The sequence below is a fragment of the Anser cygnoides genome, chromosome 1, assembly GCF_040182565.1.
Source record: "Anser cygnoides isolate HZ-2024a breed goose chromosome 1, Taihu_goose_T2T_genome, whole genome shotgun sequence".
Taxonomy (NCBI): domain Eukaryota; kingdom Metazoa; phylum Chordata; class Aves; order Anseriformes; family Anatidae; genus Anser; species Anser cygnoides.
Window position 1 is genome coordinate 54582684 of NC_089873.1, and position 14564 is coordinate 54597247.

At 41.1% G+C, this 14564-nt stretch overlaps 1 protein-coding gene across 17 annotated transcripts in view; it reads right to left on the bottom strand.

Annotated features, from left to right (window-relative positions):
• Positions 1-235: 235 nt before the first annotated feature.
• The window catches only part of XPNPEP3 (X-prolyl aminopeptidase 3), a 30429-nt gene continuing 16100 nt past the window's right edge, over positions 236-14564 (bottom strand). Inside the window, exons 10-12 of one of the 17 annotated variants that reach the window (XR_010831050.1) lie at positions 9472-14305; positions 7969-8073; positions 236-1543 (exon numbers count right to left, since the gene is read on the bottom strand). Coding sequence is in view for 1 of the 17 variants with exons in the window: in XM_048069903.2 (XP_047925860.1) it covers positions 14139-14305 (167 nt within the window). In the remaining 16 variants the exon portion in view is untranslated. Of the gene's footprint in view, positions 14306-14564 lie in introns of all 17 variants that reach the window. The other 16 variants (XR_010831049.1, XR_010831047.1, XR_010831045.1 and 13 more) reach the window with 16 other exon arrangements.

Sequence of the window (14564 nt, forward strand, 5' to 3'; positions counted from 1 at the left end):
GGGTGGTCTGGGAGCTACCTCCACAGGGTCAGTGTGGAGGTGAGAAGCCTCAAGCCACAGCTTTGCATTTGCCTTCACCCATTAATTCTTTGTCCTTTTTCAAAAAATAAAAATAAGAGAGTATCCCCCAATTACTGCAAAGAAAGGGGAAAAAGCCATATTGGGCCCAAGGAATACTTTCCCACCTATCTGCTGTTTCAATATGAGTTAAGAAAAAGAAGGACAGGACATGATGCAAGAGCCTCAAGGAGGTTTTAACGAGACATACAGGAAGTTCTGTATCGGCTGAGAGTTCACTACAGCTACCAAGGAGATGACTCCTTTACCTCCTTGTATCGAAATACACATCAGTTTATCATGGAAGATCCTTATATTCAAGTTCACTCACATCCCATAACCCTCTTTTTGTGTATCTGTGATTATTCAAGATAACTGGTTGCACAGGTCTGAATGGGAATCTGACAAGTAATTCTGAGGAATCAGGGAAGCTGGGAAAAGAAGAGGCCAGAGGCCTGACAACACCACGTGCATACAAACCATCATGTGCCAGACCCCTGGAGTCATAAATCTAATGCTCTGTTCTCTTACCCCCCTTTGGTCACATGAAGTGGGACAAAATACCTCCATTTACATCCATTTCTCATGCTGGGGGTTGGACTAGCAAAGAAAGATTCTTCAAAACCCCATCAAATAGCAGCCTTTGGTTAGAAAGGAGCCTGAGTCTGAGGAATATTTCTTCTAACTCATCTTTCATGCAGCAAAACTGTCAATTAGTTAAAACATTATGGAGAGTAGAAGGAAAACTGTTTCTCCTTCTTCTCCAGTTTTAGGACAGGGGAAAATTGAGCAGATGACAATTTATCTGTGTGGGGGAGGTTGAGGGAGCAATAGCCCCCAGAAGCTCATGAGTGAAACCCATTCTTACGCTAGCTGATTAATAATTAAGGTAGTTGCTTATGCTGAACTAGCTTTCCCTCAGTTTGCCTTACTATTTCTTTCTATTTACTCCTTTCACCCTTGCTGTCTCTTTTATTGTACATGTGTATTTTACTGTATCTTTAACTTTAATCGTCAAAACACAGGTTGTGGGTTTATTGGTGTACAGAAATTATCAGGTAATCTTTCCCTTCCACAAACACATTTCATTCCATCTTATCTGCATTAAGAATCATTATAGAGTGCAGTTCATTTTGCATCTCCCCTTTCCATGCTGCGAGGCCAAAATGTCTGCAATTCCCCTGTAGACATGGGCTGTGAAGATCCAGGGGCTTCTCTGCATCCCTGCAAAAGTCTTTGGCAATGTTTTAGGAGAGAGGAATGATCTACTCTGTGAAAACACCAGGGCTGCTGTGAAGGCAAGCTAAAGGCTGGGTATCCCACGTGTCCCAGTTCCCAGCAAGCATGAGCTGATTGTACTGGGGGAGGATTTCCTTTAAACTCTCTTCAGATCTTTTTAGTTGTGGGATGGAGGCGGCCTCCTCCTGCTGGAGTCTGGTGAGCGGTGGTGTCCTGATGCCACCAGACTTGTTCACTGCAGTTAGAGCTGCCGAGAGAGAAGAGTAAAAAACAGATGGCCGTTTGACAGTAAGGAAAAGGTTGACATGCAACTTTCAGCTCAACACTGGATGTTTGCTTGGAAGCTCTTTACAGCCGTGTTTTGTCACCCCTTCATTCCTGCCCCAGCTGTGTGGATTGCACTCAGCTAACTACGTCTCCCTCGGGTTCTCTTTCAAGTTAAAGAGAAAGTTCTCAAACAACTTTGAGGGCACATTTGGGACTCACACACACAACACAACAGCGGTTTGTTTGCAGCAGCTTAATTTAAATTGTATTTCACTTCAATTCGTTGAACAGCTGAGGAACCCGTGTGGACACACTTATTTGCCTTAAGAGTTTGCTTAAAATCAGTTCCTAATTGATTTAACCTCCACTGATCAGATTTAAATATATATTTAAAAGGTCAACACAACCTTTTGCATCGATTTAATGAAAAGATATTGAAAGCAGCGCTTGAGTAAACTGGTGCAACCCTGTGTAAAAAGCTGTTTGAATTAGTATAGTATGGATTGCCAAAAGATGGAAAAACATTTCTCTCCCTCAAAGCTTGCAAATTCAATCTCTTGATTGAATACTGGAAAGACAGAGGTTGATGGACCTCTCCTCTGATGGAGCTGTGCATTGATTTTATCATTAGATATACAAAACAAATACCTAATTTAGTAATAGGCACATTTTATGGCATCCCTTGATGGTGCTCATCTTAGTCTTGCGTATATATATACACATTTTGGCTCAAAAATCACAAGCCTTCCCTCTTCAATGTGAAAGTTCAAAATTCAAGCCTGTGAATGTTTTTGAAATTATACTATTTAAAAGATTACAGTCTGAGAAGAGAGGAGCTTTTTTAAAATTTAGATAAATAGCAGTACAAAAGTATCACTTATGTCAGAAGCCTATTTCACTGTTTAACAGGTGCAGATATTCATCATAAATTAAATCTCATTTGTGCTGAGAGGTTGAATTGCTGAGGAATCACTTTATTGGTATGCGAAATATTTACTATGTATAGCTGGACGGCTTCCCAGGAATTCTGATGAAATATATTAATGCACGAGAAAGCACATCCTTTCTTCACAAGACTTGTGAAAATGTAAGCTTTGCTCCTCTCAGTATCGTATACAGAGTTATTAAAACTGTCTGAACTGTCTGTACCAATTTATCTAGAATAACTGCTAAGAAAGACCTTTTTATATAGAAAATTCTCTCTGTTGAGTAAAGCTGCCATCACAAACACGAATATACTATTTAAAATAAAACACGCTTTTCTTTAAATGACATTTTTCTTCACCCTATTTGGAAATTGCCTTTTTCTTATAGAAGGGTGAGAAACCACATGTTGCGTTAAACAAGTTCAGATGCCCAAAAGAGAAGAGTGATATTGGGATCACTTCAAAAAGCACATGAACTTAGAAGCCAATAAGCAACATTTGGCTGGGAATTGTTTGCATGTGTCCTTTGAGTAAGAGGCATTATTTGCTAAGAATGATTTATTTAGACAATTCAGCTATGAATTTCTGTATCTGTGGTACAACTGAAATATGGTACAGAGGTAGAAGAGAATTCCAGTTACTGTCTAAGAAGGGTTCTTGGTTTCCATCTGTAACATGAGATTCTGGGTTTGCTGTGTAGAATAATTGATCTGCATGACAAATACAGACAAGGTTAGCTCTCAGAGTGTTAAAATATGCAAGAAAAAAAAAAAAGACATCAATAGCAGGTTTTGCGCACAGACAGGAAAAGCCTCAAACAAGTGTAGACCGCATTCCTAACAGCTGAGAAGCCACATAAGTAAATAGATAAATAAATAAAGCAGCACTAAAAGCCAATATGAAGTGTAGCATATTAAAAAGCTAATACTGAGAGCCATGAAAGCTCAAGAGTTTACATGAGCAGCGTATAAAATACTAATGTAACCACCACCAGGGAATCTTGTAGAAAGCATCCCCCTGCAAATCCAAACCCCCCAAAAAAAATAAATACTATTTCCAGGAATAAGAGATTGTCCTGGTTTCATGACAGAGATGTATACAAATTTGCAAGGTTGAAATTTGTCCTCTGTTCCTGCTTCACAGGCTTATGTTGCCAAACTATACATACACATGTTGAAGGATGTTCATCTCTGGGACGAAGGTAAGTCCTCTGTCCTACCTGGTATAAACCGCTACGTGGTTTAAGCCATGCAGCCAGAGCACGAGCAGTACAATTGCATTTCCATTCTCCAGATGTTATGGTCATGCAATGTTCTGCACATGATAGCCCCCCATCCTGCCCTTGACTAACTCATTTAGACTAAGTTTTTTATCTTTGTTTTTGTACAGATACAAATTTTGAAAATCCACACTTCATTCAGATTACATAGAAGAGACAAGGTGCGCAAGGCAGTGTGTATGTGCATGTTGTGGTTGACTCTAGAGTAGGGACATTTCATGATCCAAACTCTCAGTGGAATAGTGTGAAAAAGAGCAACAGTTTTTGATTTAGCTGTTACAATGCACAGAAAACTGCTGGAAAGCAGTCAAGGGTCAAATCTTTCAAGTCCTTTTTTTCCAATAAGATACAAACTCCCAACACAAGGAGCAGATGAAGTGTTTCTCCCCAGACAATGTGTACATCGGGATAAAAGCATTGCGCTAGTTTATTTTTACTCTAAAATTGCAGAATAAGTGAAGTAATCATCTTTTTATTGTAACACTGAGTATTTTAATTAAAAAGGGAATTGTGGCTCTGCCATTAGTGCTAGCACATTCATACAGATTTCCATAACAAACCCGACTTTCCCAGGCAGGAAGTTTCTTTCTGGCTCCATACACAAGCTCATAAAGCTGGTAGTCTTGCCACATCCAATTAATAGAGCAGCAGCCACACAGGGAACAGTCCTTAGAGTAAAGGAGCAGCCAGATCAGCTGGGAGGAATTTTTTCCATAATCTGAACGCATCATTAATACTTAATGTTTTAAATACTCATTAGAGTATGACAGAGAACATCAGTCACTTCCATCAAGCCTGGAATTCACAGAAGCAGAAGTCCTATCCGAACAACCAAAACATTGCTGGGATAGCTCTGGAAACACTTGCTCCTATTTCCATAGGCTCAGCAATACTTCAGCTGGCCGTTTTATGAAGACCAGCTGAGGGTATGATATGCAAGAGCATACAATACAGGAATCATGCTTCAAGTCAGAGACTGCAACATGCCAGTTCACTTCGAGACCTGTCTAATCTCAATTATGTACTCAGGAGTACTTACACCTGGGAGCACTGAAAAGGGTACTTTAAAGCTTTTTGTATATTAAACAGTTACAAAATTAATTACAATTCATATTTATAACATTTCTAAATCAGTTCATTTCCTATTTAAAAATTTACTCTTTTTTGTTTTTAATAAACATTTTCTTTGAATAAAAAAGCTAGAAATAGGAATCATCTTCAATCTTGCCCAGATCTTTATATTCCAAAAATGTATTTAATCTTTTAATTTATGTAACAATTTAGAAGTTGGGGGTAGAGGATATAACATCTGCATCAAGCATCAATTTCAAGAATGCTTCTATTTGCTATTTGTCAGCTAAGTAATATTATTTAGAAGAAGCAATAAACATAATAAAGGAGAAAATGCAAATTGTTATTTCTTGACACTGCTGTCCTCTAAAAACTTTCTGAAACAGTTTATGTTTATCATCAGTTCAGCTGCCTCCAGATAAAATGAACTAATACTTTGTTGCACAAGCAGGTTATGAGAGACTGCATGGAAAAGCCTGAATAGAGTAAAAATCAAAATGGAGCAAGGCTCACCAAGAGCAAAATAACGATACGGCTGACTTGGAAAGAGAGAGGAAATAATGGATTTGAAATAAGCAATAGAGACTTACCACCACTGCGTGTTCAGTTTGCAGCTGCTGAACCATATGGTCACTTCTCTTGGATTAATGACAGAGAAGAGGAAGATAGGTATGTTTCCACGTCACCCTATTTGAATTGAAGGGGAAGTGCGTAAAGCTCGCGGTGCTGTGCACAGCTGGGTGCTCATGGGCTCTCACCCTTCTCCTCCAGGCAAGGAATAAAGCTCTCACGGAGGGGCATCCTCCTGGACAGTGCTCAGGGCTGGGAGTGGCTGCCTGGGTCAGTCTTATCCAAGCCCTCTCCAAACTTTTTCCGGAGCAAATCCAGCTTATGGACCCTGTAAGAGGTCACCCCTCCTTTTACTACACTCAGTGGCATTCATACCTTCCAGCATGCAATACAAAGCAAGTTTTCCAATGCAAATGGATGCACTGTGCTGAAAAATATCACGTAATGGGAAATGTGAAAACATCTCCTAGCACAGTGTGCTTGGTACCTATTAAATGTTTTAGCTGGATCAATACAAGTTTACCAAGTGGAATGAAAAAAGTTGGAGGTACATGAAATTTATATTGTGCCTGCTTGATTTCAAATGTGAAGCAAGAACGACAAATGGATATTGAGGGTTTCAAAGAGCAACCTTTGCTGTTGGGGAAGTTAGAGTGATCAACTGTAACAGAACACAGACAACGTCAAGTCTTTCCTGAAACATCAAATCCCAAGTTCAGAATGCAACTGAAAAGGCAAGGTCGACTCACGGCGTAGTCAGCTCTCCCCCTCACACACTTCAGGACTGGGACTTTCCCTTTACTTTGTGTTGGCATGAGCAATCTGAGATCTATACAGACAGGTCATTGAGGAAATAAATGGCAGACCTGAATAAGCTCTGGACCATGCTCATGTCCTCCCCAATCGCTTATTTTACTGGAATAAATATGGGATGGCAAAAAGAAGGGCAAGCCCCAATGCAGTATGGATCCAGACCCAGAGGAGCCACTGTGCGGCCTCTTTTGCAGCTTTAAATTTAATTTTTAAACACACAAAGATTATAATAAGTACTAGGGAAAAAGAATAAAAAAGGAAGAGGCAAAGTTCAGAGTTGCAGACATTGTTTTGAAAGTACAGTCACAATTCCTCTGTCAAGCCTACAGTGAACCCAGAGCAGGTATCTAAGCTCTTCATTAAACTAATCAAATTGCTGCTTATCCTCCCTATAATGCCTGTTGTGGAGCTCCAAAAGAGTTGCATAGATTTTTAATGATAGGGGTGGTTCATAGCTGGAACAAAAGACTGAACAAAACAATTTTCCATCCCAACCCTCTCCCTTCCTCAGTGTCCAGATCAAGGCTTGATGCCTTACAGGGGGATCTGCTGCAGTTACACATGAGCTACCAGGTTGGGCACTAAATTAAACAGGTAAAATGCAATGGTCGTAATAGGAAGGCACTCAAACTACCCGATCAAAGCGTGCCTCCTACCCTTTCATTCTGTGACTCTGTTGACTGAAAATGGGCTGTATTATAGAGGATTTTCATGCCAGTCCTGTTAGCTTATAAGACACTAAAAATGGTTTCCTTAAGAAATGCAGCATTTGGTCCTTTTTCTTTTTTTTTTTTTCTTAAATGATCTTAGAGAAACAGATTATCAGTTTTATAGTATATTATTAACATTCACTACAATTTCAGAGAGAGAGTTGCACACTGGAGGAAAATAGCAGCTCATATCTAATTGCTGAGATTAATATGCAGTTATCAGTATATTAAGAATTTAGGTTTGCACTAAAATCCTCTTTTTCATTAATTGCTCCATTTGTTCTATTTCATTTCTCTAAATAACTAAGTTAATTGGGTTCAAAACTCACATAGTTCTGGGTTTCAAGAGTAATAATCACTTCTTTCAGACAACACTCACATTTTTTTGGAAAGGCACTCACCAGGTGAGAATCACAGAGTGCAGTCTCCTCAGAAGCCTCATACACCAGGGAAATTACATTATACAATAGGAAAAAAAAATGAAGATGGAGGCAATGTAAAGGCTACGTGGCGGTGATTTACAGTAAAATGTATTACAGAGATAATGTAATTATTCAAAACCAAGAATTATAAACCTTGGACGTTCTAAGTTAAAATTAAATTTTACGAGAAATCCACATAAAGCGTAAAGAAACGCAGAGGCAAAACATCTAAACAATCTTAATTATGCTTGGCGAAAAGCTCTTCAAAATCTTTAAGTAGCTAAAAGGCACAACATTTGTGTTCATAATATCTGTGTGTTTATATATAAACTAATACACACATACTTTTGAAGATGAATCATACATTTCCACTTTATAACTGAAAATTCAGTAGAAACCTCTCTCTGTTCCGCAGGGAAGGGCAAAAAAATACTGCATGCCTTTAAAAATCTCTTAATCGTATCCAAGTCCACAAATGTAGAACCATCTCAACGCGAACTGTATGTTTTTGCCTGGTTACAGTCACCACAGTAACACCCATGTAGCTGCTAAAAAGCTCATCTCCTGGAAAAAAAGAGCAGGGTAAAGCATAAATTAGGAAGCGATATACGTACCAGATATATCTGCAGTGCATCAGAGGGACCTCGGCGGTGCCTCATGGAGCTGGAGGCTACGGCTCGTTTGGCTGCAGATGGGTCTCCATGAGTCCAGAGGGGCAGCTAGAAGGACAGAAGGAAACGTAAGGCCTCCGTGACAGGGGCAGCTGCCTGGGGATGAGAGGAGTGGAGATTCCAGGGCTGTCTGTAGGGCCGAGTCTCTCTCTGCCTCTCCGAGATCAAGAAGGCATGCGCGGCTGGGCTGAGGGAACGTGCACGGTGCGTGAGGAGTCAGCCAGACCCAGCTCCACGGCAGCTTCGGGCCCACGATGGGAACTGTCCTAATCCCGGATGCCACATCAAACTTCTAAGAGGCAAGGTTACAAATGTTAAGCAGTTACTAGATCAAAATTGGATCCTGATGACACACTGGGACAACAGCATGGGCATACCAGCGCAAATGATGAACCGTCACCTGGGCCACTGTATAGAAATGATCACTCTGTGAAGAGATGGTAAGAAAGGGTGTCCACAGGCAGTATCAGAAACACCAGTTTTTGTAGCCTGAAATGAGATCTGCACTGACAAAGCTTAAAAATCCACCCCTCCTATGCTAATTACAGCCGGACTTTTCTCTGAATGACTTACGGTGTCCCCTCCATGGCCACAACCGAGATGTAACACTGGTAATTGCAGAAGTATTGGCCGTGGCTCTCATAGGCAAACCCAACGTTAGGTGTTGCCCTCTATGTGCATTTTAGACTGGAAAAAACAGAGTACACTTTCCCCAAACTAAAAGCACTACCTCTATCACGTGAAGGATTCACACGGTAAGAAATTACCTGACATCTGCTAAGTATTTCCCGGTAGAAGAGTCAGGCCGCTTAATTTTAACTTGGATCAGCGGCCCATCCCATTTCACATTAATCTCCCAGAAGCGCACATAAGAGGCGGAGGCTTTGTTCTGCCGAGGAATAAAAAGCTGAGACTCTCTCTCCCTCACACAATATTGTTCATATTGGCCAAATTTACTGATAAAGACAAACAGCCAAAGACAGTGAACCTTTTTCCCTGGAAAAAATCGCATTTCAGCCAGTTTTTGCTGGGCACCCAACTTCTCTCAGTAGCTGATCGATAAACTACAGGCTGAGTGTTTCCATGTTCTGCTGCCGTGAAATTCCTGCTTAGACCATGAAAACTAAAGTTCCTTAAAAATCGACAACACAGATTCTTTTTGGTCTCCAGAGGAGAAAACCAACACAGAGCTTCAGACACTGTCTGTTCTGGCCCAACAGTGCACATCTGAGACCAAGGAGCTCCCAAACCAAGACTGCACTCAACCCTGTAGTGCTACTTGTTTCCTCAACAACCGAAAAAAGGGAACATTTTAAACCCCAACCATTCTCATTCCTGGAGCTACAACCAACTTTTGTTTTACTTTTTCTTCGCTCACAGCTCTGGTCAACAGGCCTACCCAGACAGGAATTACTTTTTCTTTGCCACCGTTAATGGATAACTCACTTGTGGTAGTTAAGAAGGCCTATGTGGTATGAGTCAGCAAGAGAAGGGGACACACATGGAAGACCTGGTAATTTTTCCTTGTTCCTTTCTGCCCGTCTTCTGATGAGTTTGGTTTTGGTTAGCCCGATTTTGGTGGTGCTTTGGAGAAACAAGCAGGTGGGCTGATGCATGGCTTGTCCCTGGAAGACCGGTGTTCGTTGCTCCATGTGCTGCTAGCGAGGAAGGCTCAGAACTGGCAGACAGTTTAGACAGACAGCAAGAGAAACTGCGAAGGCAAAAGGAACTGAAGGGAGAAACTGAGCCTCTCTATCCCTTTCTGTTACAATTTCTGCTTTAAAATATAATTTATTGTTACACCTCTGAAATAGGATGAATTTTATAAGACCCACTCCTAGAGACAGTGTTGTCCAAAACCGCGATTTTTAATAAAGTGGAGGCTGAGCATGTGTGTAGGGAGCACACGTACCAGAGATGCTGCAGTGATCTCGGAAACATTAGAAACTGCAACACAGTTTAGGTCTGCGTACTGATGAAAGATGCCCATATATGTTTCTAGACAACTCACTTCAAAAGAAATCCAAAACCATCAATTTATTGCAGTGCAGAGTGTCATTATCCAATTACATGAAGTACTAAGCATCTCATCATAATTAAAGTATTTTGGTCATTTATCTCGTATGGATTTTTTCTAAGTTTAACCGTAACTCTTTTTGCTTTATAGAAATTCTCCCGGGAGTAATTACTAAATCTCCATAGTAGCAATTTGGGTAGCATGAGAGTATGTAACCTCAGCCTTGCTCCCTCCATCATAATGAAGATTTTGCCTAGAAACGTACTTTTTCCCCTTCACATTACTTAAAATATGACACATGATCAATAACATGAAACTGCAGAAAACTTTCTTATATGATAATTCTATTGATTTTTAAAAGAAATAATTAAACTAGCTGTTAAGACCAAGTTCATCAATACAATCTGACTCCTTTCCTCCCCCCTTGAGTAGGACAAATCAATCAGGGTGTCCCAGCTAGCATAACCAGTTTCACAGCTGTGGTGCTGCTCTGGCAAGGTAGTGATTATCCTTTTTACACCTGGACATTGTCTCCTTTCTGTTATATCCACCTGCACACATGCCCCTGGCTCCAAATTACGCCCTCCTCCTGAATCTTCTCTTTCGCACCGTACATTCCCAGAAGCCTCCATCTCCTTTCCCCTTTACGTGCCCCCTCGGTTTGCTCCTCCTTCCCAGACCATCAGGTTGCTTTGCAAAATATCAAATGCAATTTCAGAAAAGACATATTGTATTTTTCACAGATAACAGAGATTGAATGCCAAACTGCGTTAAATGCCAAATTTCTTTCCACTTTGATGACAGAAGCCTATCTGCAAATTAACATCTCTGCTCAAACTGCGCTTTAACAGGACTTTACTACCAACTAGTCACCTGCAAAGCAGAGCAGGCCTCTGGTAAAATATGAAAAGGGAAGGCCAAGAAAAGCCTCCTGGGCTTCCTCTGAAAGCCAAGCAGCTTCTCCACGGGGATGGCTGGCTCTGATTTGAAAATTTTATCTCATTCTCTGATTCCCTTAAGACCCGTGCCGTAGTTCCATAAAATCTCTCCCCAAATGCACTTGCATATACCTCAGCTTCCACTGGCTCAAGAAGCCCAAGAAAAGATGCTTTAAGGTACACATACTCGGCTCCTACGAGCCAGCGAAAAGGATTCGGCAGCAAGGGTTAGGAAATGGATTCACCCTCATCGAGCAGCCGACAACTCGAGCTGCCACTGAGAGCTGCTCCTGCACCCAAGTGGTGGGAGTGAGGAATCTCTTCAGTGGCGGACAGGCTGTAGATCTGGCAGTGTAGGAATGGAGATCAGGGAGGTACGTCATTGTTACATGCAGTCAGAGGAGGGATTCTTTAGACTAGTTTCTTGGTGAAGGACGTGTAAAACATTCTTGGGTTTGGTTGTATTCAAGGGATGCTGTATCATGCTCATAGGTACCAGATGATACTCTGACCATCCACTCCACAACAACTGAGAAAAAGCCTTCAAAAATTTAGGTTGGTAAAACTCAGATTTAATGCATTCTGCAAAATGGACTCTCATGGAGCAACAGATTCAAAACGTTTGCAGCAGTTTATGCTGAAGAAACGGCTAAGCACTCTGAAAAAAAAAATAGAGAAAATTAGATTGCTCCAGCAATTCACAGCCTAAATCAGATACACTTTGCATGTCAGGGCACAGCAGTCCTAACAGACCCAGTACTCCTCCAGCAGAGTCACAAACACTTCTTTACTGACAAAAACATTCATCCTCGACATTCTTAAAATCTATTGGTGTTCGCAAGCTGCAGGATTTTCCTGAAAGATAGGCAATAGTGTGTGCCTGTATTTGACAATGTTATTGCAAGTACAGGTAATTTATAAATCACCCTGAAAAATAATGCTCTTCCTGGAAGTGCTTATATCAGTTCAACAGCCATGCAACTTGATGGCCCAATAAATGGCTTTCTAGAAAATGTTTTATTTTAAAAATAATTTTTTATATGCATTCCAAAGGCTTATTTACAGTAAGTATAACCATTAACTCTGCAGTTAAGTACATGGGCAGATGTTCTGATCAGCAGACACATGCAGCTCCCAGGTTAATGCTATTTTAAGCTGCTTACAAAGTTCAAAAATCCAAGATTTTTCCTGGTTGATATGTTTCTAACATGTGTAATTGGAACAACAAATGTGTCACAGATCCAAAGAACATTCAAAGTAATAGTCAGTTCTGTGTCCACACTTGACAAGCCTTCCATCTAACAATTTACACCGTACTTCTTACTATAACGCATGAACATCTAAAAAAAAAGTCCATCTGAGATCAGCAGATTCTCTTCACTAGGTGAAACTTGATACATGAAACTCTGTAAAAATATTCACTTTTCATCGTGTTTAAAAAACAAAATTACAGCGTGTCTTGGCTGCCTTTCAAGTGCCAAATTCACATACTGGTGGACACACCCATTTTCCATTAAAAGCAATGGGAGATGCATGACACTGTCTGTCTGGCCTTCACTGAGTGAAATGAAGCAGAAAAAAAGGGAAGGAAAAAAAAAAAAACCAAACAGATTTTGCTAGATATTACACAGCAGCAGAGCCAGAAGTCAAACTTGAGAACCCTGATTACCATCCCCTACATCTACTGTGGGGAATTAGGGCAAAAAAGGGAAGAGGCAATGCCATTGATTAGAAAGGAAAGCAGGCATTAGGAAGCAGTGATATGGTGTGTCAAAATGAGTCAATATTGAAAGAGAAGAAAAAAAACTGAGTGGAAAAATACTGAAAGCTACAATCAGAAAAGAAAAAAAAGATGATGTGAAGCAGAATTAAGCATAAATAACAGGAGATACATTGATTAGAGGCATTTTTCACACATGTTAAACAATTGATTGTCAAAATATCTTCAGGAAATACACAGACACCATGTTTGCCTCGAGTAGGTATATTTACTATGGCATACAATGGCTTGGGTTGTAGATTGATGCTGACAAAAGACAAGTCTCTTTACTCCTCATCCATCCTGGCCACAAATCACATTTGCAGCTGCCTCAAAAATATAATCACATAGCACTACCTACTGACACTTGGCAAAACCCAAAAGGCAGCAGTGATTATGCCCTCGGTGTTCTGAAAAGGAGAATTATTTCACAAAAGCTGTAAAAAGACTTGTGACTTGCCATACTGCAGTCTCTTGAAAAATGCACCGCTGAAGTTGCTGGCACTTACAGCATAAACCAGAAAGGTGCCATGACTGTCCCAGAATTGAACATCTCACATTTGGGTGACAATCAGCAGCTTCCCAGTGGAACCCAGCACAGCCAACACGGCCCTAGCTTCACAGGGCAGTGGTGGGCTCAGAACAGGAGCCTGGAATGGAGACTTGGGATAAAAAGAAGAGAATGTGGAAGACAGCAAGAATGGGCTTGTACAACCTCCTGAGCCCTATTAGTACTCTCCAAAATTACCAAACACTTCAAATAGCTGAAGGACCAGATGAGATGTTTTTCCCTGCTGTTGGCCCATTTTACATCTTCTCGAACAAGGTCTAAGCACGTCCTTACCCTTACAATACTTAAAAGCATTCTGCAAAGGCTTCAGGTAAAGCTACCTCCCAACCAAACCCATTTTCCTGACTACCAAACTCTCCTCTTCCAGGGCTCTATAAAGTCAAAGGTGTCTGACACAACCTTATTCCCCCAAAACAGCATTTTTCAAAGTTTTAAAAACTGACTGTTGTGGAACTACTGCTAAAGGGCGCTCAGCAGTTGTACCTATGCATATGTAGAGGGACCAGGCAGAAGCCCTGGTGGTGGCACTCATGAAACCCATCCAAGGGCACCAGAACCGATGGATCCACATAGCGGCAGGATGAATTCACCCCCATGTTCTACAACAGCTAAAAGGAAATCAGAAGGAAAATGCACACAGAAAAGATTGCTTTGCTTTTCAGCCCTCGGTGCCTAAGTCTTTTGCATTCTACTTCCCAGCCTCAGGTTTGGAAATAGCCGTCAACAGTCCACACCTTCCATCAGTCGACAAGTACAGCCAGCCACAGAGATCCGCATCCCTGGAGGTGCGCACCTCCCAAGAAGGCTGCAAGAAGCAGAGGAGGGTCATCATGAGCTGCGGCCACAGATCTGCTCGATGTCGTAGATCTCCTTGGGACAGTCAGCAGACAAGATGAGAGGCGAATCTTCTGCTATCACAACATCATCCTCAATGCGCACACCAATGCCACGAAACCTCTCCGGGGCATTCATGTCATCTTCAGGGATATAAAGGCCTGAAAGAAAGGAGGGAATTAAAACATGCCACACTCTCCAGAACAACATCTTTCCCTCACCGCACCACCATGAGAACAGGGTCAGACTTTCAGCAATATAACAGAAGTTTGACCCTGAAGAAGTTTAATAAGGAAAGCTGCTCTCTTTCCTTCAATCACAGCAGCTGGTAGACAAAGAAAGGAAAGTCTCTCTCAGTGCCTACAGATGCTAACATGTCGATTAAAACTTCCACAATTACAGCTGGTCCTTCTGCATTTC